This window comes from Pelmatolapia mariae, linkage group LG13, assembly GCF_036321145.2.
Source record: "Pelmatolapia mariae isolate MD_Pm_ZW linkage group LG13, Pm_UMD_F_2, whole genome shotgun sequence".
In the NCBI taxonomy this organism is placed as follows: domain Eukaryota; kingdom Metazoa; phylum Chordata; class Actinopteri; order Cichliformes; family Cichlidae; genus Pelmatolapia; species Pelmatolapia mariae.
This window is the reverse complement of record NC_086238.1, coordinates 35,087,501-35,105,188: the sequence shown is the minus strand read 5'-3', so window position 1 is coordinate 35,105,188 and position 17,688 is coordinate 35,087,501. Positions and strand designations below refer to the sequence as shown.

The 17,688-nt window shown below is 41.2% G+C and overlaps 2 protein-coding genes across 3 annotated transcripts; both read left to right on the top strand.

The window, feature by feature from the left end:
- The first annotated feature begins 1,481 nt into the window (after positions 1 to 1,481).
- On the top strand, positions 1,482 to 8,222 carry si:dkey-191g9.7 (uncharacterized). Its single transcript, XM_063491577.1, has 2 exons — positions 1,482 to 1,932; positions 6,526 to 8,222. The coding sequence occupies exon 2, from the start codon at positions 6,533 to 6,535 to the stop codon at positions 8,006 to 8,008; it is 1,476 nt and encodes a 491-aa protein (XP_063347647.1). The 5' UTR covers positions 1,482 to 1,932; positions 6,526 to 6,532; the 3' UTR covers positions 8,009 to 8,222.
- A 3,182-nt stretch (positions 8,223 to 11,404) lies between these two features.
- On the top strand, positions 11,405 to 17,316 carry polr1c (RNA polymerase I and III subunit C). 2 transcript variants are annotated; one of them, XM_063491434.1, is made up of 9 exons: positions 11,405 to 12,144; positions 12,378 to 12,449; positions 13,015 to 13,122; positions 13,294 to 13,426; positions 13,965 to 14,096; positions 14,204 to 14,356; positions 15,833 to 15,982; positions 16,082 to 16,198; positions 17,021 to 17,316. In XM_063491434.1, the coding sequence occupies exons 1-9, from the start codon at positions 11,941 to 11,943 to the stop codon at positions 17,137 to 17,139; spliced, it is 1,188 nt and encodes a 395-aa protein (XP_063347504.1). In that variant the 5' UTR covers positions 11,405 to 11,940; the 3' UTR covers positions 17,140 to 17,316. The 2 variants fall into 2 exon arrangements, with proteins under 2 accessions (XP_063347504.1, XP_063347505.1); XM_063491435.1 differs by having other exon boundaries at positions 11,408 to 12,088.
- Positions 17,317 to 17,688: the final 372 nt, after the last annotated feature.

The following is a 17,688-nucleotide window of genomic DNA, read 5'->3' as shown; positions in this document are numbered from 1 at the left end:
TCGCTTTCTGCTGTCTCATTTACTACAAAGCTGGGCCAAAAAGACCCTTGATTGGCTCATAGCCTGACAGGTTCAGCCATAAGGCTCTCTCACCTGAGTGGAAACATAAACTCAGATGTGGGAGGAGTTTCGTGCTGAAGCCATGAAACAGCTCAAGAAGCAGCGGGAATGAGAATAAGTACTTTCAAGTCCAAGTGGGCGTGCTCATGAATAAGGTGTAAAAGGAAACTGACATATAGATTGGTGCAGCATCCTGGTCTGATACCTGAGGAGTTTGCCCTTGAAGTGAGTGCCACCTGCTGCATGTGAATGATTAAATCGATGACACTCTAAAGTCATGCCTCTGAAGTGGAGTAGCATAATAATCCTGTCATACTGTGGGTGATGGTTGCTACATGAACAGCCCACATTGCAGCAAAGCCTGAAGCAGAACCTGTCTGGAATCCTAGTCAGAGGCAGCAGTGAGCACAAAGTGAGACTGGAACATAACCAACACACAAACTACAGATATAAAGAGATATACTTTAATACATTTGGCAAATGCAATCAGCAGTCGTATAACAGAAACACAGAGCTGCTCTGAGAATATCTTAGCCTTAATCTTTGCACAGCTGTCATCCACCACCCACCCAGCCCTTACACACACAGACAATTAGGACAACTTCCCCATACAAACAAATCTGTACCTGGGTTACACTTCCCACTGTGTTGCATAAAAACATCTATTTCTTTTTCTTTCTTTTTTTAGCTGAAGAAACCATTTCCTTCCATTTTAAAAGCAGAATCTTTTCCTTTTCTTGCAGGAAGATGAATTCTGCAGTTTGGCCACCTTCCAGCAAGGTTGGGGAAGATTTTAGCTGCCAACCAGTTCAGGGACCTCCTTTATCATCTTTGTTGTGTTTTATTATGGCACATCTTTGCGTCTGAGATGTACTATAGAGTCGTGGCTTTAACTTTAACTTTGAATTAAGCAGAAATTGTTTTTTAAAAATGAGACCTAGTCAACATTTGAATTGCTATGCAGATGATACAGAGCTTTATTTATTTATTATTTATAAAGCCAGATGACACAAATATAAATGACAAATCTATATATATAGATATATAGTTAGTTATATGTTAACTATCATAGGTGTTCTCTTTTCATGTTTTCTGTCAGAAATGAAAATACAAATCAGTGAGTTAAATGACGGAGTCGGTCATACACATTAAAAGTCCCCAGCTGATTTGTTTTAGTTGTGTCATTCCTACGTGGGAAAAAAGAGTATTGCAGTTTCCATAGCAACAGAGATAGTGCTGAAGAGTGGGTTGGTGTTGGGTGGCAGAGCGGCAGTGAGGTAGAGCAAGAAATAAGAAGAGGAAAAGCAGAGTTTGAGACTGAAGCACTACCTGAGGTCAGAGTGGAACTACGCAGAAGAAGAAAAGAAGAACGTGTAAACGCTGAGATGGACAAGGACAGACAGGCTGTTGTCTTTATTTCTCTGTAGTGTACACATTCATTCATACGTCAGCCCTGCTTCCCTCTTCCCAGGTGGAGGGACAAACACGCCAGCTGCCTGACTATCTCCTCCCATCATTCCCCCTCCCCCTCCACCCATCTCCTTCTATAGCCAGATAAGGCAGCTACAAAGCAGGCTGACTCGCCATTACAGAACACGAGATTTGAAGATTGCATCCTGGCATTTCTAATCAGATGCAAGGGGGATTATCTCGAGGTCTCCTCCATTTTGTGCACAGCTGGGAGCTGCTGAGAAAAAAAGAAGGAGAAGAAAAGGATCGGATGTGCGTGAATGAAGTGGAGTTAGACAGAGAGAGGGAAAGGGGTCACCTGTGGATATGAGGAGGAGGAGGGCTTTCTAAGGAACTGCAACCATCACCCAACACACAAAAGGAAGAGGACAGAGTGTCAGCAGCAAGTAGATCACTGTAAAGGTAAGCTGGTTGAAGAAAAGGACCTAACCGTCTTTTCTTCTGATACAGGCACTGCTGTATGAATGGGTTCTACATGTATGTACTTCTTACCACGTCTGTCTGTGCATCATATTCATGATTCTGTTTCCAATAGAGACAAGGATGTCCAAAAGGATCCGACCTGGTTCCAGGTGGTTCAGTTCACTAGAGTAATTTCAGCAGCCTGATGTGTTTTACTTCTTTTCCTTGAATTAGCCAATATCTGAAAATTTCCCATGGGCTATAATTGGAACAATCTAAATCTGTACCACCGCTGACAGTAGGGTTCCTGTGACTTGTATTACAGCGCTTTAAAAAAAACACGTTCTCATATTAAAGAGATCCAGTCAGCTATTACTGTGACAAAAATAAAGCTGCTACTATTTTTAAATAATAGTTCACTATTTAAGGAAGAATAGTGAGTTAAAAAGAAGTATATTCATCTCGAGTGTCTGTGAGAAGTACAGAAGTGAAATAAAAATGGGGTTGTCGTTTACTAGCATTGTAACCTCACCTTACACCTTGATTTTGTGTAAGAGGCAAAGAGCCAGTGAAGTTGAGCCCGTAACTAACAGCTACAGAGGATGTGCTTGAAATGTCTGAATCTCAGTGGTGTGCAGTGACTTTTATACAGGCAAAGTTGATTGCCAAATTCTATAATAATACAAAACAATATGACCTCCATGTTGTCTTAATGTTGGATAGACAGCAGGTGTAGAAAAATGTTTATATGAATGGGAGAATGAAGCAGGTTCCATAAGGTGCTTCGAGTCCTCCAGTAGAGCAGAAAACTCCTATTTAAAAAAAACAGCCATTTAGCAGATACAAAGCATAAGACTAATGCTATGAATGATTATGCATGTGTCATTTAAATGTTCTATATGTTTGCATAAATATGGATACGAGGGCTTTCACGTTACATTGATCTGGAGTATTCTCACAGATCTGTACAGATACCATGCGCTGCAGAGTAGATAAAATCCACAAATAGCAGCAGAACATGAACTCCCTCAACAAGATGTACAATATAACAAATTAAAAACACCACCACAAACTAATGAAGAGGCTCACCTTGCACAGAGCTGAATGCCGCAGGTCTTTGGATAGAGAGAGAGAGAGCAAGGATGAAAGCAGAGGCAGGAAGTAACCAAGGACAAATTCTCCGGTTTTTATTAGTTTTTTACAGTTTTTATTATTATGAATTTGCCTTCAAACATCAAACCTTTCTGAACCTACATGGGGAGAACAATAACAGATGAAAGACAACCCTGTTGGTGTATCGATCACCAGTAGATTTACACTACAAGTCAAAAATGTGGACACACCTTCTCATTCAATGGCGTTCTCTCCATGAGCTTCACAAGGTCGTCACCTGAAATGATTTTCCAACAGTCTTCAAGGAGTTCCCAGAGAAGCTGAGCACTTGTTGGTCCTTTTGCCTTCACTCTGCGCTCCATCTCATCCCAAACCATCTCCACTGAGTTTAGGTCAGCTGACTGTGGAGGCCAGGCCATGTGCCGCAGCACTCCACTCTCCTTGTTGGAAAAATAGCCCTCGCACAGCCTGGAGGTGTGTTTGGGGTCATTGTGCTGTTGAAAAATAAATGAAGGTCCAACTAAGCACAAATGCTGGTGACTTGGATGAATTATCCTCAGCAGCAGAGGTGACTCTTGCTCTTCCATTCCTGGGGCGTCCTTGTGTGAGTTAGTTTCTTCATAGCGCTTGATGGTTTTTGCAGTTCTTGCCAAAATATTAATCCTAACAACCGTCAAATAGGGCTGTAAACTGTTTACCACCCTGACTTCTGCACAACACAACTGATGGTCCCAACTCCATTAAGAAGGCAAGAAATTCCACCAATGAACCCTGACAGGCACACAAGTATTAAAAGTCAAGAACTATTAAACAGGAAGGTGTGTCCAAACTTTTGACTGGGTGTGTACAAAACAAAAATTACGTTTTTATATCATTTATTGCTCTATACTCTAGGGTTAAAGTTGGCTGGAATGACTTGGAAAGACATTCAAGGTGCCAGTGTTAATACGCTTTCTGTTTATTCAAGATTTTTTCTTTTTTCTTTTTTTTTGCCCTGAAGTGATTATTTTACAGTTCTGTGTCCTGGATAAGACAAAGAGCGATTCACCCGACCCCTATAAAAAGAATTAAATCAAGGGACCAGTCTATCCTGCCCGAATAGGGTTAATTCAATTAAACTGAATAGAGTAGAATTTCTAAACTATTTAAGGGGGGAAAGGTCACACAATAATAACGTGAAAACAGAAAAACCTCCAACAGTCAGATGACCCCCCTCGCTTTTCACAGGAAGAAACATCAGGCAGAACCAGACTTAAGAATCGGTGGCCATCTGCTGCAACTGGTTGGGGTTAAAGGGAGGATGGGGCCCTATCCTGGAGCCAGTTCTAGGGAGGGAGCTCGATGATCAGGCTCTACACTGTAGTGAAGAGAGAGCTGAGTGTAAAAGTGAAGCTGTCATTTTACTGGTCAAGCAGCAGAAAATAGCTTTTCTGAAAGGTGGCTGGATTGATGAATGGTTCTCATCAGGTGACCGTTATGGAGATAATATAACCAAGTAACCTCACACAGAGCAGAAATACTGGGACCCTGCCTTGTGGATCTAATCTAAGGAAGATTTGGAGTGGTCTATTAGAGGAAGATTTGGGGGGCATCTAATATGCATCTAATGTGCATTATTATAATTACGATAGTAAAACACACACACACACACACACACACACACACACACACACACACTCTGTGTTTTAAAGAAAATAATTAAGAAACAGAATATATTCGATTTATATTTCAAATATGACAAAATGCTGATTTTACAGCAGCAAAATTATTGTATCTCTACAGTTTAAACATTTAATAAGTTTTCTGCCTGCACAGAGTGGATAGTTAAACAAACTGAATTTTCATAAATACATTATTTTATCTTTATGACTTAATTTTTTTGCTCTTATTACTTTATTATTATATCACTAGGAATAAATAGTAAGGGAAAGATTGTGGATCAGTTTTTGTTGTGGCCATAGTATATACAGTATTCTGGAGAACGTATAAAATGTCACTATGTCCGTGTGTGTGTTTGTGTTTAGATTTTTTTAAATTATTACTCAACTATAAAAACAATAATAAACACAACTGCAGTGCTTTGGTTCTATAACATTCTTCTATCATTACTTTATCATGGATTAGGTGTGAGAGTTGTTAAGTGTGGAAAATTAAATAATAGATCAATGCAATAGCAAATTGTGCCTTGTTGTCAGATGGACAGCAAGTGGAGAGTGATGGATCAGAGGAGGAGATGGAAGGAGGAAGAGTGAGTCACAGGCAGAGTCTAGTTTATTTCCCACAGTTTTTAAAAATCTGTTGCCTTATGGTTCCAAGTGCTGTCATCAATATGATTCCATATTAGATTCTTGATGAATGTGGGTTGTTGTTATTCAGCCTGGTCCTGTGTGCTCCTTTTTAACTTTGAGCACCTGCCCCTAAAACATCTGCATGGCGCTGGTGCTCACTTTTATACATTTTCCTGAGTGGATAATAAACCCACTCTGCACTGTTCTACAAGCCCCAAATCCCTGCTTTTTCAGGTGCTGGAAGAAGGCTGGGCAGTGCACGTTTGCTGATAGGTGATAAGTCAAATTTAAAATAACAAAAATACAAAAAACTTGGCACAAAACATGAAAAACACAGCAAAAACAAGATGTCCAACATAATGTCAGTTTTCTGTATAACTCCTTCGCTCTCCCTTTCATCTTCCTGATGCTGCTGTGACGCTGTGCTTGTGATTACCTTAATGACTCTAATATCAGCGAAAAGCACTGAGTCGCTCCTTTCAGAAACCGTTGGAATTTTTAAGATTGCACAAACTGTTCAAGATTTACAGTAGTTTAAAGAAACATTGGAAAAACCTTTAGCTGGTGGCAGGTTAGAGGTTAAAGGATTGCTCACAATGAGCATAGCATGTGTAAGCCTTAGAACGGTCCCACATCATAACATACCCCTCCTCCTCCTCCTCCTTTTTCTTCTAGCTCTTCCCTTTAGCGGTCACTACAGCAGGTCATCTGCCTTCATTTCACCCTATCCTTACCATTCTTCTCTGGCACACCAACCCTTTGCATCTCCTCCTTCACTACATCCATGGATCTTTTTGTGGTCTTCCTCGTTTCCTCCTGTTTGCAGCTCCATCTTCAACTTTGATCAACATATGCACTGTCCTTCTAGTGTACAAGTCCATGGTGGTTTATTAAAAATTGGGTAAACACTGAAAATTTGTAATGATTTATGTTACTACAGCACCATGTAGCACTGTAGCTATTTTAAAAATCATTTGTGGACCGTGCTTAGTTTTTGCACATGATTACAGTAAATTCATTTTGTCAGCTGGAAAATACAAGCACAATTCACTATTGTGAACAAATACATATTAGTATTTGTATTAAATTAAATAATGAATGCAGTATTAAACTATGCATTTATTATTCCGTTTTCTGTGCTCTGTTGTATCTGTGCTGTCACCTACACAATATGTTGTATTTCTTCCTAAAGGTCTTCCATGGCAGAGGCAGGGCGTCCCATGTCAGAGCTGCATCCAATGGGAGGAACTATTCCACTGCAGCCTGTTTTTTCCAGCCAGTCCGTCTTTGGCAGCACAGAGACACCTACACAAGTAACATCACCCTCTGGACTGCCTCAACGACCATGTTACAACTGCCAGGAGAAATCCCCCAGTGAAATCTGTGAAGAACAATGCAATTCAACTCCTACTGCAACAGAAACTGCTAAACACCAACAAAGCCCATCTGAACACTTCCCGCTCATCATGGCTTCAAATCACCCACTTCGTCCAGTTGTGACAGAAACACTTTCAGACAATTATGAGATAGTTGTGAATACAAACACTGATGATCCTGAGACCATCAGAACAGAGCAGAATGTAAAGCTGGCCTCCCTGATTGTTCACAGGAGTCACTCAGACACTTTGCCTTTGGCGAAAACTGAAATTGCTTACCACAGCAGAGATGCAAGCGTCCAAGAGGCTGAGACTCACTCCATGATGGCTTGCAAGCAGCCCATGCAGCTGCATCAGTGCAACACTGTTACCACTATTTGCAGTGGAGAATGTAGCTTACAGCATCCTCAGAGGAGAGGTCTCTGTATCTCATCTGATGACACAGATATCAAAGCGCAGTGTCAAGGAGAAGGCGGCCCTCTTTCCACTAAATGTGACAAGCCACACTGTTGCAGCTCCTATATCCACCATGCCCATTTTGAGGATACATTTGCAGCCTACTGCCATCCTCAGCCTATTCCAGCCCCCTCGCAGATGCTGCCACGTCTGGCAGGCGCCGGTATCCAGCCTCCAGTACCACCTCCTTCAGCAGGAAACCACCTTACACTGCCTCGCCTCTTCTCCTCTGTTAGTGAGACAGGCTTAGATGCCAAACATCTGCTGCGTTGCTGCAATCTGAGCTGCTCCTGGATTAGTTCACTGCCACCTGATACTGGCCCACAATGCTCCCAAAAACACTTAGGTAAAGATGACTGGTGCAGTACGACAACTGGCCAAGAAAGAATCACAACACGTGACATGGGAACTATGACAGCCCAAAAAGTTCTGAGAGATATCGGGGTGCAGACAAATCAGACCACCGGTTCTCATGTGTTCCCTCAGATCTATCTGGCAGAAGCTAACAAGAGTAAGATGTCTTCTAGCCAGACTGACAGCAACAGAGACAAAAAAGCAAGTGGTGCACCTAAGTCCCCAGTCAAGGAAGTGAAGTGGGATGCAGAAGGGATGACATGGGAGGTGTATGGGGCCTCCGTGGACCCTGAGGAGCTGGGTCTCGCCATCCAGAAACACCTTGAGCTGCAGATCAAGGAGACAGCAAACCGTGCGGCCAAGCTCTCACAGCAAAAGCCCAACCCCTCCCAGCAAGTCAGGAATACTGGCTGTCACAGAAAAAGAAGGATGATGGGCTACCTCCAATCTCCGGCTTGCTGCAGCTGCAGCTCTGCAGCTGTTGATTAACTGAGCACCTGACAGATGGACAGGACCTGAACACTGTGCTTAGTAGCCACAAGGGCTGCTCATAGCGTCAACCTCAAATGTCTGGATGATACTGCATTCTTATAAGACAAACCTCTATACCAAATTGAATGGAAAAACTTTTCATAAAGTGATCCTTATTCAAATATTGTAAAGATTATGAAAGCCTGATAATGATTAAAGATCACTATGAAAAAGAAAGTGTTAAAAAGAAATAAAACAAAAATAACAACAAATTTTTGTTCCATCATTTCTTAGTGAAATATTACCCAGGGACATATTCTATTTATCTCTCGGTGGATGCAGACATCATTCATCAATAGTCCATAATATGCTTCTGTGCACTATTACTGTTAATTAAATTGGTGTTTAGCTCAGTCAACACATAAATCTCTTTTCACTGCCAGTTTTGCACAAACAGTACTCTGACCAACTTCTAAATAACATTCATTCTTTTGGAGTTAACAGACTCCATGACAGTTCTCTGGGAAACTGCTAAAACTTACACGTTTCACCTCTTTAATGCTGCATTTTTACTGGTCATTAAAATTGTCAAAATGTTTTCATCTAATCTAGTTCTAGCTGTTGAACTGAATCTCTACCTTTTATTAAGAGTGTTTCATGAATGAAAATGAAAAATGCCTGAAGTTCCCCATATCTTAATGTAATAATAACTCACGATTAACTGCACAGTGGTGTGTAAAACACATAGTGAGTGAAGGTTATCAACTCATCAAGTTAACCCAGGGTTTCACATCATATGACTCTTCTACAGAAAATGATCCCTATGAGTGCCACCTTCTCAGAGATGTTATCAAATTGTGATAAAAAAATTCTGAAGTTCAAAAGCATATACCAATAAAATGCAACACTTTTGTAAAAAGGATACAATACACAATAAGGTTTTAATTAATTTAAATACAGTCCCACAGCCTGATAACGGAGATGTGGAAATCACGTCAGTTTGTCACAGATCAAAGTAAAATAAATGTGACCGATTAACAAAAAACTCCCCCAGCAGAGAATCTATGACACACATCGCACTCCCAGGCGATTTTAAACCAAAAGTCGAAACATAACCTGTTCCCAACGGTTTTAGTTTTTACTTCTTTATCTACAGACTCTGCTGTTTATGGTACAAGAGTAAAGATTACATATAAAAACACAATTCAAACTGAGTGCAAATTTGATATAAGTTGTGCAAGTACATAGCAGATGTCCTGTTTCAGGATCTGATATGAAAGCTTATAGAACAATAAAATATTGCAACGTTTGCTGCTAACAGAGAAAGCATTGCATTAAAAATCGACATTATTTATTATTTGTTACGGATGCTCTTTAGGGAAACATAAAGACATTACATGGTATTAATAAACTTCAGGCCCTCCTGCTGTTTGAGCACAGAGGTCCGAGGGATACAAAGGAATATTAGGACCACATTAAGAAAAAATATATATTATTGATCATTATGAGAATACATTCAAAATTTCTAGATTAACTTCAAACTAATATTTTGAGAGTAAAGTCGAAATGTGGAGATTAAAGCCTTCTAGAAAACGCTTTGTGTACATGAGTTTGTGATCGTACTTCAGAATTGTTTTTAGTTAGAAGGAAATAATTTCCTTGTAAGAGCTTTGAAAAGATTGCAGAAAGCTGTATCTGGTCAGAAGGAAGAACACACGACTGCATGCAAAATGAAATACCTGGCATTGGACAGACGCAAGGATAACGATGGTTTACACCCTCAAGCAATAAACACGATGTATGTTGTATCACAAGACCCAATACGATAGATGACGAAGTTGTTTCCCTAACTCACCTATGCATGGCATTTTCTAGAGCAGGTGTGTCAAATTCAAGGCCTCGAGGGCCGGTGTCCTGCAGGTTTTAGATGTGTCCTTGAGCCAACACAGCTGATTTAAATGGCTAAATTAGCTCCTCAACATGTCTTGAACTTCTCCAGAAGCCTGTTAATGAACTAATCATTTGATTCAGGTGTGTTGACCCACGGTGATATCTAAAACCTGCAGGGCACCGGCCCTCGAGGCCTGCAGTTCGACATTCCTGGCTTAAAATGACAACTGCAGTCTCCACATTTCAACTTTTTTCTCAAAATAGTATTTTAAGTTTAATCTCAAAATTCCGACTTTAATCTGAAAATTAACACTTTTTTTTTTTGTTTAACTTAATGCGCCCCTAATACTCTGTCAGACATTGAATGGTGACACAATTTTCTGGAGAATTGATTGGTCAGTAGGCAGTGATTTCCAAACCTACCTACTCCAGAGCAGGTTACCATGGCAATTTACCCAGGGTTAACCCTGATGTTACCTGGATAAGTCAAAACCCTGGTCCATAGTGTAAGGCTCTGGTGAACGACAGCGACCCCTAAAAATATAACACTGCGCAGACATGGATCAATATTTTGCAGAGATAAAGTTTTTTTTATTATTTGATCTGTTTGGCCTGGCAGCAGGTCGTCGGATAAAGTGATTTTTAGAATATTTCTTTAAAAAGGGTCTGCCTGCACCAATTACATGTTGAATAAATGAACAAAAACAACCATCCCCTCAGCATCAGCTAGGAGCGCGTGCACATGGACCAAACCAAATCATGAAATAAGGATGGGGGAGACGCCAAAAACAAAACTAATGCTAGGAAACAAACACGTTTATAAGTACCTTGTGAAGCAAACATTATTTTACGGTGACAGGTTTTTGAAAACCGAAAAAAGACTACTTGACTGTTCTGCTAGGCTCCTATCACTCGTGGGCCCTTTAGACTCGTCATCACCGATCTCCTCCTGCCCCGAAGCGCTACAATTAGCGGAAATCAAGACTTGAAACCAGATCATTTTTAAACGACTGACTTTTACTTCATGCACAGTTTATTCCACCGAGTTCTTTTTCGTAGGCTGAGTGCTTGATGTTGGCCTTTGCGTCTATCACCACCATATCAGCCACAAAGAACTGATTATTGATAACCACACAGTGCCTCCGAGAGCTACTGACGAATGACTGCAGTTTTTACTCATCACTCAGTGTGAACTGGCGCAAAGTCCATGAACACTGTGCAGTATGAGCATACTGTGAAAAATACCCGATGCTGCAATTTTGATCTTGTCTACCGTATATGAGCCAAATTTCCCCGCGTGCGTATTAGGCTACGTTCACACTGCAGGCGAAAGCGCATCAAATCCGATTTTTCTGACCCTATGCGACCCATATCCGATCATGGTATGACAGTGTGAACGGCACAAATCCGATCTGGGACACTTTCGTATGTGGTCCTGAATCCGATACATATCTGATGTTTTAGAAAGCGACTGCTGTTTGAACGGTCATGTCGCATTAAATCCGTCTTTTACGTCACTGACACGAGACAGACGCCAATTATCAGCGCCGGAGAAGACATCGCGAACGCTTCCTGGCCATCCAGCGTAGATGTCAGTGAAACTGTTGGGAAGACAACGTTGGAGAAACGTGAACATTTTATTTGTACTGTATAATCTGCAGATTCTGACCGAAATCTGCAACGATCCTTTGAAGCACCGCTCCTCTCTAAAACAGCAATAAGGATCATTATTAGGTTATCTACATTATTATGTAAATAACTTTATAACTTAAAGCAAAAATTGGGAAACGTAAAGTCCGAAGTCTTTATATTAAGGGCCATCAGTCAAACAATATTGTTTGCTCTGGGTCCAAACAGAGCGCGTTGTGTGTGACGTCTTCTTTTGCGCATGCGGGCCGCTTTGAGCGTTCACACTAGAGCGCGTTTGCTGTCGCATTTTATTTGTAGTGTGAACAAGCAGACAAAAAAATCGGATTTGATCAAAAAATCGGAATTGAGCATTAAGACCTGCAGTGTGAACGTAGCCTTAGAGAGAAACCCCCTGATTCATACAGCTGCTGATGGAGAGGAGAGAACCACTACTGTACCGTAAAGGAGGTGCGGGCGGAGCCAAAGACTCCCCGCCCACTCGGCAAAATGGCAGCCAGCATGGAGAACGTGGAAGAAATTCGGAATCGAGTAATATTGGGAGAATTTGGTGTGACGAATGTAAGTGCGGCTGTGATCGTGGATTTGGAGAGGCACAGCATGTCCTCTGTGGGGTGGTGAGGCTCTGACCGACACGCTTTAACTGATACGCGTGTTTGACACGGACTGCATTAATATTACTTAATGAACACTTATTATAATATACAACAATCATTCACGGAGGTGAAAGTATAATGTGTTTCTGCGTTGATTATTCACTAGTAGTATCACCTGCCGGATCATACTTGTGGACCTGCGTGCTGTTGTTGTCTCTTATTACTCTTAGCCATTATTTATGTTTTGCTCTTAGGTTCATACTACGGATTTCCCTGGAAACTACCCCGGATATGACGACACTTGGAACGTGGAGAAATTTCAAAAGGTAAAATGTTGTCACTGCGGTGGGCCTGTAAACGCTGGGAGCACGAATGTCATCATTTTCTTCTGTAAATCTCACATGGCTTTTGTGCCCTATGGGAATGATGCTGATCTGGCTTATTTGGAGTCTTTACAGGGATCTGCTCTTCTTATTGGACAGTTTGGTCCATAATTGTCCAAAATGTGTACAAATGTTTGCACAGCAACAGATTTGTAATTTCACCTATGCATACCACCACATTTCATTTTTAATCAAGTAATCGAGATGCGACTGAAGTGCAGACGTTCAGTAGTAACTAAAAGTATTTAACCAAAGTACCGCTTTTAACACACCACATGGTCATAATTACTCTAAGCACCATTCTTGGCCTGATTCGACGCCAGCAGAACCTTTCGGTTATGTTAGTCACCAGCCTTTTCCTTACATTTGTCTGTCCACCAGTAAAAAGTATTGAATGTGTATTTGGACAAAGATGTGTACAGACCAGAGTGACTAACGTGCTTCGCTTGTGCCTTTAACAAATGCGTGTGATTCTAAATAGAAATGGAACTCTCCTGTTTCTATGCAGAACTTCAGAATCGATGTCGTGCATCTGGATGAAAACAGTATGGAGTTCGACATGGTGGGGATTGATGCAGCCATTGCCAATGCCTTCAGAAGGATCTTACTGGCAGAGGTGAGCTTGTTTTGTTGTGTCACTACGGTTTCAGACCTGTTCTTGAACTTTCAGTATGTGAGGGACTTTGGTTCATGAAGAACGTGTACATTTTGTGAATTTAGGCATTTAGTTTATTCATTTTATGCAAATATATTTTGAAAGCTGCTAATTATTATTTTATGTTTTTAGGTGCCTACTATGGCTATAGAAAAGGTGTTCATCTATAGTAATACCTCCATTGTCCAAGACGAAGTCCTGGCCCACAGATTAGGCCTCATCCCCATCAAAGCTGACCCTCGTCTGTTTGAGTACAGAAACACTGGTAAAACATCATATTGAACCACTCACCCATAAGGCAGTTGACACCAATGCTCATTTTATCCCGTTGTGTCATCTTCTTGTCATGTGACAAAGTGCCGGTTTAGATAACATCTTGCTTAGTCATAAGTCTAAGAATAAAGACAGTTTTCCTGCTGTGCTGCAGAAACTGAAACTTGACAATGAGCCTGACCTCAGGTGTACTGAGCATCTGAAACAGATATGGCGGAGAGGTCATGCCTGCTTCCTACTTACACCATGTTCTAGTTGCCTCGTTCATTCATACGTTATGAGCATTAGTACTTTTTTGTCCTTTAGAACACATCTCGTCCTGTAGCTGTGCTTGGTAGGGAAAAAAATGTGACTCCACGTGAATGTGGAGTCAGTCATCTGTCTGCAGGTTTGTGCTGTGAATGAAAAACTAAATAATCACTTTTTATAATTTCATGAGCTGCAAATTTCCAGTGTCTCCTGCACTTGATTTACAGTGATGATGTGCAGAATGTTAAGCAACATGTTTGAAATGCTGCTTTGTTTTTTAGGGGAGGAGTCTGCAGAGGAAGAGGGTTCAGAAATAGACACAATTCAACTGCAGCTGAAGATTAAGTGCAGCAGGAATCCCAGAGCAAGCAAAGACTCATCAGACCCACGAGAGCTGTACTTAAACCACATGGGTGGGTATTTTTAGGTGTCACAAAATGGTCCAGATATCTTAGTAAAAAAAAAAAGTATTCCTGTCTAATTGCAGATATCTGCTCTGTCCACTTTTATCTGCTCATAGTTTATTCCAAGGACATAAAGTGGGTCCCCATTGGGAACCAGGCAGACGTGTTTGCAGACTGCTGTATTGGGCCTGTGCATGATGACATTCTGATAGCTCAACTACGACCGGGACAAGAGCTGGACATTGTCATGCACTGTGTCAAAGGAATCGGTAAGCTTTATCTCTGAGCAGCTGCAGTGCTGAAGATAGAGACACTAAACAGGCAAACAGGAGCATTATTATTTACATTATAATAACAATGTATTATTTCTATTGGCTGGACAGAGATGCTCATAATACATTGTTACATTATATTAAATTATTTTTACTGTTTTTAAAAATTTACTGTAATAAGTCAGCTAATATGAGACATGTACTTTCTGGCATGTAACTATAAATTTCTTAATGTTCATCAAACTGATATTAAGAAATTTCTCAGTCCGACACAAACCATTGGGATATATGTGTCACATCTGGCTCAAGTAACAACATTATACAACTGTGTTTTAAAAAATCTTTGATTTAACAACATTTTATATGCTGAAGTGCTTCCATGTCACACTTGATTGGTTTGGGATACACGTGGTCCCATTAGGGTTTGAAACTCCTGGGTTTGAATCCACTGGTCGGCCAGGGGCTTTCCGTCCTCAGTTTGCATGCTCTTCCTGTGTGTGTGGGTTCTCTCAAGGTACGCTGGCTCCCTCCCACAGTCCAAAGATGTGTATGCGCATGCATTAATTGGCAACACTGAATCGGCTTTAATGCCTGGATTACACTTTGCTGCGGACATCGACACGAGCAGCTGGAGGCCAGATTCCTGAATAGTAATTCCTGTTATATTTCTTTGAATTCATAGTTGTTGGGTTGTAATGTAAATTCTCAGCAGACGAGTACATACAGTCACAAAAAAAAGGCCTGGCCCACGGACATCTGTGTGGAGCCTCATACTACTGAAGCATGGAGGAGAGGGGGTGTGATGGTGTGGGGGTGCTTTGCTGGTGACACTGTTGGGGATTTATTCAAAATTACCTAAACCCAATGGAGATGGGTTGGGATGAGATGGACCGCAGAGTGAAGGCCAAAGGACCAACAAGTGCTCAGCATCTCTGAACTCCTTCAAGACAAGAGAAACATTTCAGGGAATGCGTGACAAGCAGTAATCAAAGCAAAGGGTGACTGCTTTGAAGAACCTAAAATATCAAACATGTTTTGAGTTATTTCACACTTTTTTGTTTACTATATAATTCCATATGTGTCCATTGTGTTTTGAGACTTTCAGTGAGATGTGTGTGCGTGTGCGTTTGTGTTTGTAGGGCTTTGTGCTTTAGATAGGTGTGTGCACCAAATGGTGGCGTACAGGAGTGGCTGACTTGTTCCATAATATCAAGTTCTGGCTGCAGGGAGTTCAATTACAAGATGAAATGTGAGTTAACAGATGACCCTAGGTATGTGGCTGGTGCACTACTAAAACATCTCAAGGATGGAATGTTTTCAGGATGTGCTGAAGTGAATTTGCCCGAATGGGCACAGTGGGAAATGCAGCAGTTTACATACTACTTGGATGTTATCAGTCCAAATAACGGGATAGTCTGTAAACAGTATTTTCTGCTGCCTAATGATAAAGTGTGTTCTCTGTTGTGTGTTTAGGCAAAGACCATGCCAAGTTCTCCCCAGTGGCCACAGCGAGTTACCGCCTCCTCCCAGAGATCACCCTCCTGGAGGTGGTGGAGGGAGAGAAGGCGGAGCGATTAAAACAGTGCTTCTCACGAGGAGTTATAGACCTGGAAGATATTAATGGTAAGAGTGGCTTCACTTAAATTCAACAATTTACATTGTATTAACCTGCAATCAGTCACCTGATGCTGCGAATGTTTTCACATTTTTTGTGTATTTAAGGGACAAAGGTTGCCAAAGTTGTGAACAGTCGCCTGGATACATGCAGCCGGGAAGTCCTCCGACACAGTGACCTGAAGAATGTGGTGAAGCTTGGACGAGTGCGAGACCATTTCATCTGTACGTCCATGTGTAGCTGCTATGAGACACCATGCAAACTCACTGATAAAAATGCAAATATTCCTTTTAAAGTGGCCTAGCCCCTCCTAAAATCATGAATCAGTGCCCTGTCTCTTTGTTTATGCCATACACAGTCTGTAACAGAGTCAGTTTAAGAGAGATACGCGGCGTTCAAAGAATCTGAAGTCTGTATGCTGTGAAACCACTGCTGCTTTATTCAAGGGGTCAGTCCATACCTGAAGTGATAAATGATAATGAGTCTTGGTGTTGGACAGATGCGCATTCACATGTATGCTAAAATATATCTGTACTGATTATTAGTCAGTGTTCTTTTCGGTGTTTACCCCTCAGCCATAATAAGCTGATTGGTTGTTGTAGTCACCCTACTGGGTGGGCGACGTGGACACCTAAGTTTGTGATTGCATTACTCACCTAGAATTGTGAAATTGATACCATAGTTGCATCTACTAAAACCCTCGGACGAGTTCAAATCTCAGTGACCTCAACCTTAAAGCCAGGGGTCAGAGGTCGACTTTTCTGAAAATCTTTTGAATGCGATAACTCAGGACCCCGTGGGGCTGCACAGCATTAAAGCGTTAGCACGGTTAGCTCGTTAACGCGTTAGCGCCGTGCAGCCCCACGCACGGGGCGATCCGCGCTAACTTGCTAACAGAGATTTGCCGCGTTAATGCGGTTATGCCGTTAACGTCATTTTAACAAGATTAACGCTGACAGCACTCATTTCTTCACTTGCACAGACTTTGAATACGTGCATCACTGTCTTTACACTATTTTAGCCCATGGATGTCTTTTCTTTTACAGTTACAGTGGAATCCACCGGGATCCTGCCTCCAGACGTCTTAGTCACAGAGGCGATTAAGGTCCTCATGGCTAAATGTCAGAGGTTTCTCAATGAACTGGACTCGACTGTTATGGAATGAAAGGATGACTGAGCAGCCCGTCAGACCTCGGATGGTTCTCACTATGCTGTCAGTGGAATGACTGTGTTCAAATATTCTATACTGATAAAGGTTACACAGAAATTTCAAAATGCAGGTGTTTTGTTGGTATCATCTGAGTATGTATATACAGCTTTGTCTGGTATTTTGTATACTTTCCATTAAACAAATGTTGAATTGAAGACAAACATCTTAATTTTATTGACTGTCACAGTACTTTCCACTTTTTTTTTCTTTTCTAAATAAAATAGCATTAACTGTTTAGGAATTACAGCTATTTTTATCCACAGTTCTCCATCATTAGAGGTTCAAAAACAAATTGGACAGTTGACTGACAATATGAGATCCAAAGAGATTTCAGTCCAAATGAAGGAGACCACCATAAGATCTATTTTGTTTCCTAGCTTCTCAGTTAGAGAGAAAAAACTGCAAGAATGCCAAACTCATTGTTAAAAAAGGAACTCACTGCCAACAGGTCCAGAAGACCACAGAAGTGGATGTACTTGGTAAAGTAAAAGGAGGTATGTTTAT